The sequence below is a fragment of the Calonectris borealis genome, chromosome 19 (genome assembly GCF_964195595.1).
Source record: "Calonectris borealis chromosome 19, bCalBor7.hap1.2, whole genome shotgun sequence".
NCBI classification, from domain to species: Eukaryota; Metazoa; Chordata; class Aves; order Procellariiformes; family Procellariidae; genus Calonectris; species Calonectris borealis.
The window spans coordinates 8860143-8879108 of record NC_134330.1 but is presented as its reverse complement, the minus strand read 5'-3'; the positions used below and the strand labels follow the sequence as shown (position 1 = coordinate 8879108).

General features: G+C 44.6%; 1 protein-coding gene and 1 long non-coding RNA gene across 2 annotated transcripts in view; both read left to right on the top strand.

Annotated features, from left to right (window-relative positions):
* The first annotated feature begins 695 nt into the window (after positions 1 to 695).
* LOC142090667 (uncharacterized) lies at positions 696 to 2097 on the top strand. The gene is made up of 3 exons (XR_012676620.1): positions 696 to 767; positions 1010 to 1131; positions 2013 to 2097. It is a non-coding gene; the product is annotated as an uncharacterized LOC142090667 (long non-coding RNA).
* Positions 2098 to 4596: 2499 nt separating this feature from the next.
* The window catches only part of COL26A1 (collagen type XXVI alpha 1 chain), a 180033-nt gene continuing 165663 nt past the window's right edge, over positions 4597 to 18966 (top strand). Inside the window, exon 1 of the mRNA XM_075169133.1 lies at positions 4597 to 4748. Within this exon, the coding sequence (XP_075025234.1) occupies positions 4597 to 4748 (152 nt within the window). The remainder of the gene's footprint in view (positions 4749 to 18966) is intronic.

The following is an 18966-nucleotide window of genomic DNA, read 5'->3' as shown; positions in this document are numbered from 1 at the left end:
ATCTAAGGTAAATGAATTTTGCCAAAGTCATGACTTCTTGATCATTTCTTGTGCTTCATACAATATCACTGTCTATCACATTTACTGTATTTACATGCTAAACTGCTTGTTTAAGTGTGATGTTTTTTCAGTTCTATTCCATTTTGAGTTCAGCTGTGATTGATTTATTCCAGGTCAAATTCAAGAAATTTTCACACACTAGCTACCTCCTAGCTTAAAAGAAAAAACACCACAGTCCCCTAAAATTTTCAGTTTGGCTCAGGTTTGGTTTGACTCCCCAGTAATAGACGTGTTACAATAACATTAGTAATCTCACAATTTAATTTATAATAGAGGTCTTGAACTCTTACTGTTGCTAACTTCTTAGCCATCTCTTCTAATTTTCCAAGGTTCCTTGACTGCTTTGTTATATCGCAATGAAATAATCTAGGCGTTTTAGGAAGCTAAAAGGCGTTTATCCCAATTATTTTTGGTTTTAGATGGCCTTATCAATGAGTTCATTCTAACTTCAAAAGGACACTTCATAATTCTAAAGCTCCACAAGGTTTTATCAGCTAGAACAAAGCTGCTTTTCCTTTGGTCTCTTAGTATCCACATGAAAAGTGCACTCTCAAAATGCAAGGGACGGGCCTTTCAAAATTTGGTTGCCATGATTCTAACAATATTGTGACTCTATTTTTCAGCTAACTTCTTACTTTTGTAATACTGTAAGTGGTGCTGAACAGTTGAGATGGCATTGCAGTTCCGGAGCTGGACTCTGCTTACAGGTACGACAGTGCTTTTCTACCTTTTTGAGCCGCCTTTCAAACTGAAAACATTGTAGAAAACAAATCCCTCTTTTGCTGTATCATTCCAGTTTTTTCCTTTGCAACGGAACAAAAATCAGACAAAACTTTGAATGGTCCTTTTATTGTCTGTATTTCCCCATTGGCTGGCTTGCAAGTGGTGTATATGCTTAAAGAAATTATATATGTTTTTACAGAACAGTTTCTGATGTCTTATGTCTCAGGTATGCCCAATGGACTAAGAAGCTGAAAAACACTCCAGACCATGTGAAACCCCATGTGCCCACACATATCCAATGGATTAGTTTTCTGACATGACAGTGTAAGGCTGTCATTTGCAAGGAAGGTGAGCGGAGTGTTTGAGGAAGGCCCTCCAGGGACTGCTTTTTCATGATAGCAAAGTCAGTAGGGTTGGTAAATTGAAAACCTGGCCCTTGCCGCTTTACTATTTCCCTCTGTGTTTCCAGGCATTGTGGCTTTCCAGCATGCACCCTGCCTCTTCCATCTTGAACTGAATTGGTGAAATACATCCAAATAACTTATTTAGCCCTGATTGCCTGGGCAAATCTTTAATTAACATGCTTAAGCATAGGCATAAAGAGTGTAGCTTTATATTTTGAAATATAACATATCTGGTTTATAAGAATAGGACTGTTCGGATTTCAAGGGTTCTCTTCTCAAAGCTAGTCCCTCTGATAAATTGAATGGATTATGTTTTTGTTGGCTGTCTTTGTTACCTCCATCACTGTGTTTCCAATTTATCAACATAGTTTTGAGAAATTGTTAGAATATGTTGCACTTGTAAGCACCGTGGGGAGAAAAAATATTCATTTATTACTGCTATTGTGTTTGATTATATTATGCATATCCAAAGGACTAAAATGAAATGTCATCTTTAATTCTCCCCTTACAGTAGACAATATCACCCTTTCTTCTCTCTTTCCAAAAACAGCTTGGAAGTTAATTCTTCATTTTCATTTTAAATCAGCCATAGAGAGTAGAAGCAAGTGTGCATTAGGGACAGGGCAGAAGTAATGGAAGCCTGGAGATCAGAGCTCTATTTCTGACTCTGCTTTTAGCTCTTTGCAGTCTTGAGCAAAGTCATTTGACCTCTGGTCTCCAGTCTCTCAGTTCATGAAATAGGAAGAACATTAGCTTCCTACAGATGTCTCTAATAATTTGCCAGAATCATGTCTTGTCTAATCACCTGTGTTTAATATCTCCTAGGGTCTTGCAAAGTCAATGAAGGCTGAAGCAGCAAATTTTGCATGCAACCGAAAATAAAATGCTCTTGGACAGTTAAGACTTGAAGACTGCGAAGAGCTTCCGAAGGGGCTAACCCGAGCCAGGAGAATGGGTCAGAAAGATATTGGTGCCATTTAGTGCTGTTAAATACTGATAAATGCTCTATCCCAGCTTGTCAGGAGAGAGAACTTAGTGTGTTTGGGACAAGAGGCTGAATCAGGCCCTCAGCCCACAGCCTAGAGCTGCAATAAACTGCCAGGGATGGGGGTCCAGCTGCACCCAGTTTGGCTGTGCACACACAGCTGAGGATGATCACTCAGATTAAAGGGCAGGGGAGCTTCAGAGAACTGCCCAGTGTTTTGGGAGTGCTGCAGCTCCTGACTGCTTTCTCAGCAGAAGGGTGAATTTGAGGCAGTTTGTAGCCCTACCAGAAGGGAGACCAGAGAGTAAACCTCTTTTTTTGTTACCCTGTCAGGCTGAGCAGAGATTTCCTGAGAACTGACTCTGAGCAAATGACTGAGTGGCTGAACATCCTAGGGTGAGTTGCTGGGAGCTGTGTGTTTCTTGGGGGTGGGAGGTGGGAAGGGAAGAAATTCCCCCTGCTGAGGGGACACTGAAGGGAAGGGTGCTCAGGCTGACCTGAGCCAGGGCTGCGGGCAGAGGGCCCTGCTACGTCCCAGCTCCAGGCGCTGAGGGCTTTTTGTAAATACATAGTAGCTGTTTCTGAGTGGGCTTGGCAATTCAATGCTGCTGGACCAGACCTTTTGAGCTCCCCTTGAGTCCACAGAGTGCTGATCCATTGCCTGGTCCAGACACGGGTCTGGGACACCCCAAGGGCAGCTGTGGGGCAACCCCAGAGAGGCCGTGCTGAGCAGACTGCACCCCTGCCTCCTTGTGTGATTTGCTCCAGTGATTAATGACAGCGGCTGTTTAAAAACCTGGTGCCTCATTTGCAGTCTAAACTTGTCTGGTTACAGGCTCCAGCCAGGGGCTATTTATCTCTGTGTGCAGGCTCTGGAGGTGGGCACCGTGGGGGAAGGGGTAGGTGCTCACCCGCGGGTGAGGGATGAACTTAGCCATTTTCCCAGTATCTTGTAGGAATCATTTTCTAGCTGCAGAATCTCGCAGGGATCGTGTTGCCTCTGAGGGGAAAAGGTCTGTGCCTTTGCAGAGTCCCACAGGGAAGCCCAAGGCTCCAAGGATACCCTAGCAAGACTTGCTTTTGGTGGTAAATTAGGGCTGTCTTTGGATGGCCGCACAAAAAGCGAAGGTGCAGAGTGGGGGTACTGTGAGCTTGCAGGATCTAAAGGTAAAAACTTAGAAACACAATTGTGTCATCTTAAAAATTAAATCACTCCTTGTGGTGTTTGGTTCAGTTGCTTGCCCAGTGAGTGAGCTGCAACAGCCCAGGTTCCTCCGGAGCTGGGAAGGGGACACTGAAAGGCCAGCAAATGGGGTCTGTGACACTGTCACCAAATGGGGGATGTACAACGGCTTTCAACTCAAATTCAGCTGCTGTAGAGAGAGGGAGCCTTGCTGCCGGCTTCCTTCTCGGGGTACTGCCTTTGCAAAACACCCACATCCTTCCATGACTGCAAAAACATTCCTCCTGTCTGTGGCTGGGGTTGACTGTGCAATTCTCCAAGCTCAGGGCCATCCTGGGTGCTTATGTGTGATGCCAAAATGAGCGGGATACACATACTGAAGCAGAGATTACTTTTTCACTGGTTACCTTGTGAACGAAGCATCATAAAAATTATTTATTTCCCACTTTATCTGTGTAACTTCTGCAGTGCAAACATAGCAGCAGGCATCAGCTTTTGGGTGTTTGAGGTGCACTGCTGAAGTGTAGCGGGTTCCCCTCAAACTGGCTGTCAGTTAATCAGGCAGATGCAGGGCCTGGTGATCTGTGTCAGCGATGTTTCGGGTTTGGGATCGGGGCTCCCCGGGTGTGTTCCGTGCCTGTGCCCAGAACTGCCTGCTGACAGGGCAGCTGGAGCCCAAGCTGCTGCTGAGCCAGGGCTTCCCGTGGTGATGCTGCCAGCGCTGCCCGGGTGTGAGCGTGCTGCCCCGGTGGGTTTTGTGCCCATGCGGGGCCGCGGCTCGCCTCCCTCGGCTCGGCCCAGGGCCCCGGGGTGTCCGGCCGCCTTCACCGACGGGGAGCCCCTTCGCGGCGGGGTCTGCTGCGAGGCCTGGCAAGGGTTAACGCCGAAACCCCACGCCCCCTTTGACGGAGTCGGACCAACCTCGCCAAATTTGAAAAGGCATCCGGGGCTGAGTGTGCGCCCTGGGCGCAAAGAGCCGCGCTGGCCCCGGACCCCCTGCGCGGGCAGCAGTCGCCGCCGCCGGGGCTCGGCTTGCCGAGGGACGGGGCTTCCCTTTGGGAGCCGGAGCAGCGGTCCCTGTGTCCCGGGCACCCCTGCCCGCGGTCCCCGGTCACGGGGGCACCTCTGCGCCGTGGGATCCCGCCGTGACCTCGGCCGGGGGAGGCACGGTGGGGCCCCGCGCCTGCCGTGCCGTGTAAGAGGAAAAGGGGGGGCGGGAGGAAAACCTTGTTCTTGCAAAAATGCAGTTCGCTCTTTTCTTGTCCTGGTGCTGCTGCCTGCATGGATGTGCGCTAGGGACTGGCTTCCTCTATCAATTCCCAGCATCAACCCTGCAGCACAACTACCCAGAGCAGAGCTCGGGCTCGCCGGGCAGCGGCTTCGCCAGTCGCCGGTGAGTAAGACCGGGTCCGCCTCCCCGGCGGCTCCCGGGGGGAGCAACGGGCACGGCAAAACCGCGGGCAGCGATCCCCGCGGAGGGTGTGAGGGGCTTGCCGCGCTGCTGCCACTCGGGGAGCCGGGCTGGGCTGCCCTCATCCTAAATGGGGTGGGGGAGGCTCCCTACCTGCCTGCAGCAGTGTCCCTCTCAGGGGCAGGGAGCGATGAAGCAATCGAGGAGCTGGGCTTTGGCAAATGAAACCCGCAAACTCTCCCCTTCTTGCCTCCCCCAACCCGTCGGGGAGGGGAAGGCGGCTTTGCCGGGTCCGCGGGCAAGCGTGTCCCCGCACAGCCGGAGCCGTAAAACCTCCTGAACCGGGACACTGGTGATGCCGGCAGAGGGAACTGTTATAGCCCTCGGCTGCGAGGAAAATCTTGTTCAGCTCAACAAAGGAAAGACCTTAATTACAGATCTCTATTCAAGAGCTGCAGCTTTCAAATAGCTGTTTAAAACCAAACCTCCCACTCTTCTCCTCCCCCTCACCCAAACCAATTTCTTATAAACTTACAGTAAATCAAAACTGATTTACATTATCTTGCTTCTTCAGTCGAGCAAACAATTTAGGCTTTTCCCCCTCCCCTCTGTTTTCTCTGGGTATTTCTCTAGAGGTGAAACAGCTGTTCAGATGAATGAGCCGCACTGTATAAAGCGAGAGAGTGGCTTAACCTGATTCCAGTTGTTCTTGAATTTCACTTTTTTTTTCCGTGCGATTCCCTTAAATGGGGACTTGGGAATTTAATATTCAGGGCTCGTCCATCCTGTCTCTACCTCTTTTCCTCTACCCCTTGCTAATACCTAGTATGCATGAGTTACGCTGCTGTGGAGGAGGGCTTATGTTAGCCCCGCTTATTTGGGCTGGGAATTAGGATAAGGCATCTACACAGCAGATTTACATCGGCGTGTCACAGAAGTACAAGAGTGGGTGCTAGCCTTGTGCCTTGCACGGTACTCACATATGGTGCATATTTCATCTCCAAGTGGGGGTGGTTTTGTTTGCTGGCCTGTCAAACAGGCCTCAGTCTGTAGGGGGTGTGATGTTAAACTACAGTAACTGTCAAAGGGTTTGAAATGGCAGAAAATTATAGGAGAGTAATGGGATAAACCTATCCCAGCTGGATCTGTTCCAAGGTACCCCCTTCCCAAAGCATGAGCTGCAATGAGAACCACATGTCATTTGTCTTACATATCTATTAGCCTGCAGATCTTTGTTCAGAGCTACCACACTTACATGAATGCAGACTGTATCTCTGCTCACCAAAGACCTTCCCCAATTCACACTCTTGCATGATTTTCCCATGCCTCAGTTGTTTGGATAGCTGATGCTTTGTAAGGGGAACACGTCCCTCTCCAAGTCTATAAAGTGTTGTATAAAACCATCTAAAGCTGATTTAAACAATGATGTTGGGAAAGCTGGTAGATTTTTTTTTTTTTTTTTTTTTTGTCCAGTGGAACTTTGCCATGTGAGAATCTCCCATTCTAGTTTAAAGCAGAGGGGGAAATAAAAAATTGAAGGAAGGGGAAAATCACTGGTGAATGTTTTGAAGTAAAAATTCAACTGCTTAGTCAAATATCACACGTTGAAGCAATCTTTGTATGTTTTAATTTCCCTTTGAGTGGTGGAGTTTTGTTGTTGGCAAATGTCTAACAGCTTCACTTTCTGATGGGAAAATCTGTGTGGGAAAACTTTACCCAGCCACAATGTTGGACCTTTGGGGGGAGCCTCCTGCAGGGTGCAGCTTCAGGTTGGGATAGCTGTGCTTCTCTGCATTTAATATGGTGCTGGATAAGAATGAGGCTTTTTGCTCTAAAATCTGACATTGATCTATGTGGGTGTGAAGCCTTTTTTCAGGGGACTGAATCAGACTGGTATAAACTGTTGTTTATGTTGTTCAGTGTCCCTTTTGCCATCTAAACAGGGGATCTTAGTAGCACCTGAATTATGTGAAACAATAGCAGCTCCGTCACAGCAGAGCTTGCTGGCCTCTGCCCTGAAGAGGCTGCGGAGGACACAAGATGGTGGGTAGGTGATTACTATTAATGATACTACATGGCCATTCTCACTTTCTCTTCTGCAACTTTCCCATTGCGTGCTTTGCCCAGTGCCTTCTGGCACTTTTCCTGGGTACCATCAGCCAAGTATAAGCAGGCCAGAGCCTTGACAGTTACTGCTGCAGCTCCAGGTTTTGGTATGTTGGAGCACAAACTGATGCGATGCTCTACAGCTGACGTGTTTCCTTGATGCAAGATACACCATGTTCCTTTCAGTTGTCCTTGATCAGCAAGTGAAGACACGAATCTGCTATCACTTTTTTTTAAATTAGCTTGTCATAAAAGTTGTATTTCTCTAAGGGGGGAAAAAAAAAAAAAGTTGCTGGAATCTTTTGTCTTCCACCTAGAAATCCATTCAAAACTCAATAGCTGATATAATGGTATAGCTTGGTATCTAGGTTGCAGGCTGTTTCGGAGATGGGCTTCTGAGTCTCTGAGAACTGCTGAACACTTTTTCTGCCAGAAAATGAAGACCCTGGGCAGGGGGTGGTGGTGGAGGGAAATTTGGAGGAAAAAAAATTATTCACATCCTTCAAAATGAAATTGTGGAATATTTGTTCTGGTGGAATGTTGCTTGCTTTGTTTCCTTTTTTTAAAATGAAAATTCTAGCTTCTGGTTGGCTTCAGTTGACAGATCTTGGTTATTAGACTAAAGACACTTGCAGTCTATCTTTGCATGTGCTTGAATTGCTTTGAACTTCTGTAATAATGCAAGTAATAATGACTGAAATCCAAGCAGCAGCATTTGTTGGCATTGTATAAATTGTAGCAGCCTCACTATTTTGTTTGAAATTCACATTTAGCACGTGCATTTCTAACTTGCTACTGTGTTAAGGCAATGAGAATGGGAAGTGGGTCTTACCCAAAGCATAAGAATGGAGGGGCTGTCTGCCAAACAGAAACCGTTGTCCTCCACACTTGGACATGAGAAGCTTTGCTAACTGAATTAAGGGAAGCTTATTTTCATGCTGGAAGTAGCTTGGTTCTCAAAGAACGCCTGCATCTGTGTTAGTTGTCTTTGGAATTGGTGTTCTCCCAGCTTAACTTCTCATCCTATTTTCCTGTAGTTTCAAATGAGTCATGCATCAAGTCCTTGTGAACTCAAATGTCGGAGTTAGAAACTTCTGAGACTAGATGCAGTGCTTAGACTGGAAACCTCTTTGGATGTGAGGTGGAGGTAGCTGAAAGAAAACCCCCAAACACGAACCAGAAAGCAACGTAGGATGATCTTTCTTACTCCTAGCTTTACAGTAGCATCACAAAAGTCAGCTGGGGTGGATGCAAAGTCCAACTGTGATAGATAGACTTTCAAAACACTTACACCTCAGCCTAAAAATTTCTTCCTATGAATGAACGTTAGAACCACAATATTACAAATAACAGGACTGTCCAAGTAGGCGTTCTGGTAATTACAAATCAGTATATATTTTTGTCACACAGTAATTCCTAGTGCTTGCTACAGCAGTGATGTTTCTTGAGGATGGATATGGACAGGAAAGTAGTATCGGTCAATTGAAATCTGTAAGTGCAACTCCTGATTGCTAGAGGCAGAGTTTTCGACATGGAAGACCAGGTGGCTTCATCCATTTCTTGTTGCCGCATATGCGCGTCAGAGCACAGCCCAGGAGAGCAAGACCTGGGTTCCGGTTGTGCCTCTACCAATGGTTTACTCCACGTCAAAGGGTGAATCACTTTGCCGTGGATTCAGTGGAACAATTAAACATGCTCTGTGTGCTGCTTTGACGTGGGAAAGATATTTAAACTGACATCAGCTTTCCTGTACTATAGCGTGTCTTACTTTCCCCCCTGAAAAACCTGAAGTGTTGATGCTTTCAGATGTTTAGGTGATGCTTGAAATACATTGTCAGTTATTCCTTGAGCCTAGCAGTCTCCTAATAGGTCACTTGAATGGCTGGCTTTCAAGATCAAGATGTCTGGGTGGACCTGTTATAGGTAGATCTTTTCAAAATAGCTGCCTGCATTGTGCCTGGTCCTACAATTACACATTTGTGCTAGGATGGAGTTGCTCCTCCCCAGCCCCATCTGAAGGACTGCGCACAACTGCACTGTACTGTAACAACCCCCAGCGTCTTAGGTGAGGTTTTAGTACTTTTAAGTAAGTGTGGGTAGAAGCCTGTTCTTAATATTAAGAGGTGATTTATAAATTAGTATCCTGATTTATGCAGTCTGTCAGAGCACTTTCAGAACATGTATTTGGAGTTTTCCTGATGGTTGTCTGTTAATTCTGTCTTTACCAGAGCAAGATGATTTGAACCTGATTTCAGCCCCAAATTCTGAACCTCTTGTGGCTCTTAAGTGGGTGTGGAATATAAAACTATACATATTGGAGAAATGTGGTTCTTTTTCCTTTTACTGACAGGATCTTGCTTTCTGAGTCATTCCTTCCATCACCTAATAGTCTGCTCATTGCCTGAGGTCTCTGGTTTTCTATGGTTTGCTATGGACTGTGTGAGGATGTCAAGCAAACAAACTGGGATTTGTGTCACGCTGAGTCCTCTGCGTTAATTCCCCTTTGAAGTGCCCTACCCAGGTAACCAAGAGGTCAGAAGGTCTTAAGCTCATCACCAAACCCTTGAACTCTCCGGTGTTTGTTTCCTGGATTCTGCAGCCATATGATCTTCATCTGACTTGTAGGGTTCAGTGCTGTAACTTTGCAATGCAATTAACAGTGAAGCCAATGGTAGTGTAAGGACCTAGCAACGCTGGAATGGCTTTGAAATACCAGACGTGACTGTCATTACTGCAGTAAATTGTATTCATTTAGGAAATCTCCTACTGTCTTGCCTTTCCAGCTGCTTATGTGAATCACTTCCTCTCATGTAGGTTTCATTTACCAGCTCTAGGAAGAAAAAGGGAGTGGAGAGGCAAAGCAATGGGTGGCAGTGAACTTGTGCGCCCCTTGGATAAATTAACAAATGTGTCTCTTTCAATAATCCTTATTTGTTCATTTTCTCAAAGCTGAGCTTGTTAGTATGCTAAAATCCTAGTCAAACCATGTCAGGTTAGAAACTTCACAGCTTTGCTTGCGGGGAGCAGTTCTGTGACACTTGGATCATAGAATATTTACTCACATCTTTGTTTTATTGGGCTGTGCCTCGATAAAGGGGGAAAAATGAAGAATGACTTTGAGCTAATGATGAAAGACTGAAAGCACAGAGTGCTTTAGGTCTGCTGGATTAGAATAATGGACCAGCTACTCATGCTCTTTCCTGCATTAGACCTGTAGCATGTCTGGAAATATTATTGTTTCGTAAAGCATAGACTACCTCTCCTGTAGGGTAATACTAAAATTCACCCGACCTCATTTCTGCAATATGCTCAAAGCTCTCAGTTCACTTTGAATTAGATGTAGACAGTGCTTAAATTTACATTCACTGAGGCATAATATTTGTTTTGAGGCTTTCAGCATAAAGCTAGCCTGTGCCAACTTAGATATCACGAAGAATCTATTAAGGATCATAGCTGTAAAAGTTAAAAAAAGCATAATGCTACTAATTGGGTTACTGTCCTGCAATTTTTCAACTTTTTATATAGTTGAATAATACTAAAGCTCCTGCTTAGTGTATTTATGCACAGTGTGGCACAGATCTGAATTGGAGTCCTTAATACTACTACAGAAAGGAACAGGAGTGAGAAGTGTGATATTGTTCCCTATTGTTTTTGTTCCTTATCTCCTTTTTAGGAAGAAACAATTATTTGTTGACTTGCAATTTATTGCACGGAATAACGTGGTTTAGATGTTTTGGCTGTTTTTGACAAGTTTAGTATTTTCCTCCTCTTGGAAATGAACCGATGTATAAGTAAAGGGTGTGCTTGGATGAAAGTGTTGCCTGTAATGCTTAGGCCTGGCTATTTGAGAATAGTTGAATCCTTTTGAGAAGACCAACAAATAGGAAGCTATTTCAGGTTTGAGACTCCTTTTCAGCTTCCAAAGCAGGGAAATCGTAGCTCTGGCAAAGAAAAAAACTCTCCTATCTCTTTAGAAATGACTTTCACCCCGAGGTCCACACAATGGATGCTACTGAGACAAAAGCTGAAGGGAACTTCATAATGTTTCATGTTTGGGATAGATCAGTCTCCTCTTCCATATCTTTGTGGTTTATCTGGAAAAGAGGATCTGCCACTTAAAATCATAGTAGTTAATTTTGAAACCTATTTGAAGCTAACAAGAGAAGCTATCTGTGAGTTTCTCTTACATAGAACTCTTCCCTTCTCTGTGGTCTGCTGCATGTGTCCTGTGAGAGCTGAGTAAAGCTGTCATTATCCAGCCACCTTCCTTCGTGCTGAGCAAACAAACCATCTGTCAAAACTTTAAAGCTAATGTGAGGTACCACTACATAGAAATGCATCTATTCATGTCCAATCTTGACATCAGGTTATGTAGTCAGATGTCTTTTTAATCAGTTCCAACTTTTTCTGCCCCTAGGAACTGGGTGGAAGTGATATTCTTCGCAGTATTTGCACTAGATATAGGCACGTGTTTGCTCAGAGCATCTCAGAAATGCCAGTGCAATGAAATCATGAGGCAGGGGAATATCCCCCTGGACATGGTCACGTAACCAAGTTGTACTGAGTCTGTAGAGTTAAGAACAGGTCTGGTCCTGTTTCTTCTGGGTGTCCGCCCCCCCCCCTTTTTTTTTTTTTTTGGTATACGTGCACTTTAAAGGGGAGTTGTCTTCTCCATCTGCAAAGTCAAAACCTCTTGATTCTTGCTTTCCACTTCCAAGTGGAATAAAAAGACCAAGTATGTGTGGTGGGAAGAGAATGCCTCATAATGGCAGTGTAGGCAAAGGCGTTTTATGAAAGATAGCTGTTTCATGTGAGGACAGTTTTGGGGGTGGACCCTGTAGAAGTAAGAAAGGGGGTGCAGCACATGCGATTGCAGGACCTGAGTACTAAGGTTACTGGCCTTCTGTTCTGTGTGAGAAACAGGAATAGGATGCTCCTTACCCTGTGCGTGTTGGATGGTAGAGCTGTTTAGGACTAAGAAAAGGCAGCAGCATAGGTGCTAAATGAGCTAAATACTCCTTTTGCCCTGTTGTGATGACCTTGTGAGATGGAGCTGCTCAGTTAAGACACTGCACAAAAACTTCCCTTCTGTCCTTGGCTTGTTTTGTGCCTGGGGTCAGTCAACATCTGCTTTTTCCCCACAGGACTTTGCTTATTTAGCCGTTCAAAAGTGTGGTGCTGGGAGCTCTCAGCTTGGTTTGAATGCTTCTTCTCATCGCGAAAAGGCTTGGGGCAGATGGGCTGCTGCGGCTGTTCGGATGACATAACGTCTCCGTGCCGAGTCTCCCATTGGCCTGGTGCTGTGGTGCTTGGTGGGGTGTGGTAGCCCTGAACGGAAGGGCAGACATTTCTTTTTTGCTGTGTGCTGCTTAGCCCTTATTAAACTCAGATGTTTCTAACCCCTTCCTCCAGGCTCTCATTATTGCTGTAAACACAGCAGAGCACAGGGAGCTTTTTCAAATCCTCATTTGAGGCAGCAATGGGTGACAGCTCTACCAACAGCTCTCCAGTGTGCCTGTGTGTGAAGGGGGGTTGACATGAATTTATCACTCCAACTCAAGGGAGATTCAGCTTGTGTTTTCCCTAAAGAAAAACACCTTTTTGTTTGGTGGGGTTTTTTTTTGTTTTTCCCATCTGATGCCACTTCTCTTCCTCCTGCCTCAGGTTGCTTGGCTTCCTGGTGGTGTTCTTGCCCAATTCCCTCTTCTGCTTCCCTAGAACTGGTCTGGTTTCTGCCACCCTGCTCAATGTGGGCTGTCTGGCTGCTTGTCTCATCATTGTATCTTGTGCAAACTTTGAGTTGTTTGCATTTTCAGGTGACAGTGAAGGTGATACCAACTAAAATAAGGTTTCTGTTGCTGTGCTAGGATGACTAAAAAAGGCCCTCCTAGAAGAAAACACCTAGATCTGGCTGTCGGCAGCTCCATATCTCAGCTGTACCTGTTCCAGATTTACTATGTGGCTCTGACAGAAAGTTATTTTTCAGCTTTTTGTGAAGGAAGAAAGAGAGGAGAGACTGCCATGGTAACAGGATCTTAGATGCTTCTTACAAACTGCACTTCACACAGTGCGAGCTACCGTACCCCCTGCAGGGGAACTTATGAATCCTTGGCATCACCAAATATAAGCCATTAACTTTGAGGTGTAACCAGGCTATTTTTAACCTTCTTACACACAGTTCTCCAAGGACTATATCCTTTGCAAATCTACTTATGAGTCTCAAATATCAGTCTGTTTAATATCATTCTTTTTTGAGCTGAGAAATTCTTGGCCCAGTGAGGTATCAGAGCCGCCTTGTGCAGCGCATTTGACTTGGTAAAAGCTGTGTTCCTGCAAGATCTCTGAAGATCTCTGCAAGATGATCTGTATAACTTGTTCTTGTGACGTTTTTGCATCTGACTCTAGTCTTGTGTACCTTCTTGTAAATTGAGCTAAAGATCCTTGTTCTGCACTGTCAGGAGCTAAGTCAGATTAGGAAGATCATTGCCATTTTGATTCTGTATTTAGTCACTGGATGCCAGATTTCCTTTTGGAAATCTAGGATATCCTAAGACATTTGAAGATGAGCTACCCTCTTGCAAGGTTCTCAAAATTTTGTCCCTTGAGTCTCTGGCTTGGTTTAAATTGCCCTTCAGGAGTTTCTGGTGCACGGGAGGTACAGAGAGCTTTTCTTATTTGGTATTCTACATCCCCAAGAAAACACTGATTTAATTAGTGGTCATTGCAGGTGAACTTTTTATACTGCTTTTAATGAACTTAAAGCTAAAATGGCAGTCATCCTGAGAACTGAGCTGTCAGCTTGTGTCTGTCACTGGCACTAGCAGTACAGGACAGAGAAAATCTGATATGCTTAAGCTTTAGTATTTCGAAATGGCAAACCCCACTAACCTAAACACTGAGGGGGGAGCTGCATTCTTTGCTATGCCTAATCTCTGTATTTTGTTAAACATGCATTCCTGACAAACTTTATTGGACAGAACAATAGTGACCAGCTGGGCAAGTGACCCTGGCTTTTCTGGTCGGCAGAGGAATTCAGCATCTGAGGAGTTCAGATTCTCATGTGCAGCTTAAAGTGATCTGGATTTAATTGCTTTTAATTATCAGCTGGCTGATTCATAAGGCTTTGTTTTTCACCCTCTTTCCCAAGAAAAAGACCATTTGTTTAAATGCTCAGTGTATATTCTATAGACCAGCACAAGGTCTGGGAACTGAGACTTGCAAGTGTTCTCTCTCTCTCTCTTTTTTCTTTCCCCTAAATAAAATGGGAATAGTAATGCCTCCCTTCACGTAAGGGAAGGCTCTGGGGAGTATTTCATGAGGGTGTGGTTATATCTTAGAGGGAAAGCTGCGAAACCCAAAGTATTGTATATGAATATATGCAGAAGTTGATAATAAATCTATGAATGATAATACTTGGCACTTGTATAAACTTCCACTCTTACAGAAGAGAGGTCGTTGTGCTCCCTATTTACTGCACCTCTTGGAGCCTGGATGACTGAAATTGGTCTTTGGGAGTTAGTCTTTGCCTGATCTTTGCAGAGAAGGATTTAGTTTGGAGGGCAAGGTGGGAGAGAGCGGTGCTGAGCAGGGCAGGCTGGACTGAACAGCAGCAGAGGGTTGGGTGATGGCACAGACTGTGGTGCTTTCCTTTCCCCCAACTGCAATGAAAGGTTTGTGGGAGGCTGAATGTGTAACATGCCTATAGAAGCAGCACTGACCAATGGGGTCAGTGCAAAAATGCCTGCAACAACTGGTGCTACCGAACAGTACCAGCCTTTGAGCAAAGGCAGGTCTGGGCTGTGATGCTGCAAAGTTTCTCTGTTCCCATGCAGCGTCTGAAGTATAGCAGAGAGCAAAAAGGCAAATTGGCTCTGTAGGATGTTACCGCACTTGGCTTAATGCTGCTGTAAATCAGCGTAACCTGCAGCAATATATATTGTCTCCCTGCAGTGTATTTCAGGATGCAGCACTGAGCCAAATGGTTTAAACTATCGCACAGTAAAATGCTCTCTCTTGGGCCACTGTTACGGGAAGTCACTAATGTATATCACAAATTATACAAAAATTTTGGATTACAAAGTTGTAGGAATTCTTAGGCTGTAGGCCTGTGGATAAGCTTTGAATGAGTGTGCATTGCGAGCAGAAATAATAGGATCCCATTTTGCCAAGCACCAGAAAAATACTTGAGTCCTGATAGTGTAATTAAAAGTCTGCTAAAACCCTTTCAAGACCTCTGCAACCAAACCCATTGGAAATTTATTGCAAGGACCGCAGCAACATACTCATTTTCTTGGGTAATGTCTTTTGAAACAATCAAGCTCTCTAATTATGAATGTCAGGCCCTGCCAAGTGGTTATGGGTGTCTGAACTAGGAGGTTTTCAAAGCAGCTTCTACAGATGACTATAGAAATTTGCTGAAAGTAAACTTTCAGCTCCTAGGTATCTTTTGGAGTTGCTGCATAACCTTTGGGAAGGTAAAGATGAAGCTGTATCTGCCTGCACTGGGTGGGAAGAGAGGGGAGAGGTGGGAATGTGGAAATGATAGGAATCATCACAACTTGTCTCTTGAGCTGAGTGCAACTAGAGACTAGATTGGTTTGTATCGGACACTTCAGCTGGTGTCCTGGTTGAGCCTGGGAGTCGCCTTGTGCTACCCACGTCTGGGTTATTGATTTGTATCTGAGCATCTCTGCGGCCTGTGGAGGCAAGGCTCGCTTTGCAGGGCACCTTCGTGAGCTCTGATGTGTGTGGTTGTGTCTTGGTTTTTTTTGGTGGATTGTTTTTTTTAAAAATAAAAAAAAAAAACAGCCACAAAACCAACCAACCCAAAACCCGCCCCCCCCAAAACCCAACACCAATCCCCACACAAGTATTTGACTGGAACTGCACACTCTCCACATGGCTTGTGGCTCAGATATTGCCAGTAATAATTGAGTAAGTGAATAGACTGTTCCCATGGACATATCAACAGCAAGGGGAAACAGTTCAATAGTTGTTGTTCCTTCACTCCCTGCTTCGAGGCTCAACCAACCTTTTTGATTTGCTATGCGAAGAGTGGTTTCAACTGAAACTCGTACCAGGTTTTTTCTGCTGCAAGAAGTACATGACATGAGTCTGTCACAGCCATTTAATTTGACATTCAGCACTGATGTGTACAGTGAATGCTGGTGTTCAGTGACTTGGCTGGTGTATGGCATCCCTATATGCTTTCTTATGAATGAATGGGTCACGTGAGCACTGTTGTGATGGCAGCTGCCATTTTTGCTTGCAGGGTGGCTGTATTTGGCATCATCCTTTGCTGAGATGCTGCATGTAAAGATTTCTCCAAGCTGTACTGAAAGTTGTAAAGGAAAACTCTCATGTATGAGGGAGAAAAAGCACAAGCAAGTTTTAGCTGTGGTGTGTGAAAGCTGTTTGCATACGTGCTTAGTGAAATAATAAACCGTAGACTGTTGCTGAGCAGCCATGTGTCATTCACAGGTTTACTGGTTTGCCCGCAGTAAGTAAAGCAACAGTATGCTGTTCTTCCCAAACTACAAAAAAGGTAGCATAAATACAGAATAACTGTAACCCATCCATAAAATTCAGGTCATAACTGCTTGTTTTAATCAAGCTTTTATCTTCCACGCTCTTCTTTGTATGGCTCTGCACCCTCTGAATGTTCTGTTTTTGAAGAAATCTGTGGAAATAGGAGAGGAGAAAAAAGGTCAGCTGTCTTTAATGGCTTTGCCTTGAATTTACCACAAGCTTTTGCAAGTAGTGTGTGTCTAAAATGGGATGTGGCTGTATCTAGTGTCAATTGCTGCTTCTTTGCATGCATAGACTGAGACTCTTCTCACCAATAACTCTAGACATTCCTATTCCCAGCAGAGCGGCAAGGGATGTCTGTGAAGTCTTTGCTTTAGGAGGATGGATCATTTGTGTGCGTCAGTTTGCATCCTTACCAAATTCATGGTTAAAATGCTGTTGTGGAGTTTTCCATTTTGCCTTGGTGGAGACAGCTAGGTTGCCCTGCTCTTTTGCATTGGCAGGTAATTTTAAACTTCAACAACAACCAAAAAACCTCTACAACCCCCCATCTAATAGAGTTTGCCATACTTATAATTCCCCGTAGAACAGGGCAGGAATTTTTCTGGCCAAATGTCTGTATCTCTCCTTCGGACCTCCTGCTGTCCCCTTTCTCTTGCTCAGTGCTGCTTTCTCCCCATCCGGTTTCCCACGTGTGTACTCGGGAATGTTTCAAGGCAGTGTTATCATTCCTAAGGAATCTACTGTGCGTGCACAGGCTACGGAGTTTTTTTTTCGGCTGTTATTACTTGGCCAAATCAAACCCATTTTCCACCTGGATACCGAAATGTAGATCTCCTCCCTCAAGACCCTCTCCTTTCCAAATAGAGGCTTCCAAAGCACCAAGGCACTAAAGCGGTTTCTTAGATTGCTCAAGAATTTTTTAATAATAGAGAAAGGTGTTAGTGTTTCTGTTCACAAGAGAAAGGGTTTCTTTTTTTAAGATTTTTTTTTTTTCTAATGAACAAACTGGATTGCAGCAAGGTTTAAAAGGAGAACACAAATAATTGTTCTTGGCTAGAAGTGAGGTATGGAGACTGCTTCCAAAACCAGTGAAAGCTTAGGAAGATGTGTTAAAAGCAGAAGAACCTTTAAAATTGAAAATAGGTAGTTAAAGCACTTTGTTTCTAGGTGTCTTTGTACAGTCTATCTATAGACGGATATCGAAATGCAATGTGTGATTGAAACGTATACCATCTGCTCCAGAGTGAGCTTAAAACTTGTTGAGGCAATATGGAGTGTTCACTAGCAGGGGTTTGGAACTACTGTGTGCAGAAGAGCTGATGTACAGCAACTGCCGTGTAGTTACTTTTTACGGCTTTGGACCAATGCAGTCGGCAGAGTGTAAGAGTGGGAGTCTGGAGAAAGGTGAAAAGGAGGTTGCTGGTATAGCAGATTGTTGTGCGCCTGTAACTACCGCATCCAAGCTGTGTTATATTCTCATGGAGCTTTGAATGAGGCTTCCACTTTGTACAGAGAAAGCACTTTGAAAGGGCTCGTGACCGGCAACTGGGAGTGTTTTAGGGCAATTCATTACTGCATTTACATGGGCACTGGGAATGACTGGCTTGAGAAGGAGGCAAGGAAAGGAAAGATGTGATCACCTAACCACCCATGGGTGTGGACGTGTGCTTGTAAAGGGTATTGCTAGTTTACTATGCTAAAGATGATTTTTGAGAGTTTTAGGCTGTGCAAGTAGGAATTTATTAACCTTAAAGCTATTGAGACATCCTCCCGCCTTAGCTCACTGTCTCTGATCTCTCTCCCAACATGCACTTGAATCAAAACTGACTGTTGTAAAGGGCAAACTCAGCTCTCTGATCGCACAACAGATCTCAGTTTTGATGTTCCTACTTCCCTACACATGAAACTCCCATGGGTGTGACTGGAACAATAGGATTATTTTCCAAATTATTTTTTATTGTAGTAACGCCCAGGACAGCCTTGTGCCAGACATGGCAGACATGGAATAAAAAGTTTTCAATTTAAATAGCAAATTAACACACAGGCTTTGGGTTTTGTTTTTTAGACTGATTAACACTTTGAATACCTAGGCAGACAGATTTTGCAAGGCTTTGTTTTTATTGAACTGGGCTTTGCGTGGCGCATCTTGGGGATCTCTGAGCTGGGCAAGCGAAAGGCAACCTGCTTTTATCTACTCCATGCAACACAGCCTGGTATCAGAATGACCTGGCATATCAGTAGAGCAGTTACTGGAGAAAAATGCTTTGCTCTTGGAGTACAGGCATGTTGGTAGGGTACAGCTGTCTCCAAAAAATCTTCCTGGAGCACCAGCAGTAGTCTTGTCTCAGGCCTAATGCAAATGCTGGCTGATGGGTACCTGATCTTCAGTTGCCTCACTGAGTGCAAGTGGCTCAGCTGACAAATCAAAAAGAGAAAAGAGGAATTGTTGATCTCGGAGCTGTAGAAGTAGATGGATTTGTCTAGACTATTATTTCTAATCATCTCCTCCAGCACTGGAAACATTGGAAAGCTGTAGGGTTTTCTTGCATTTGAGGAAAGACTG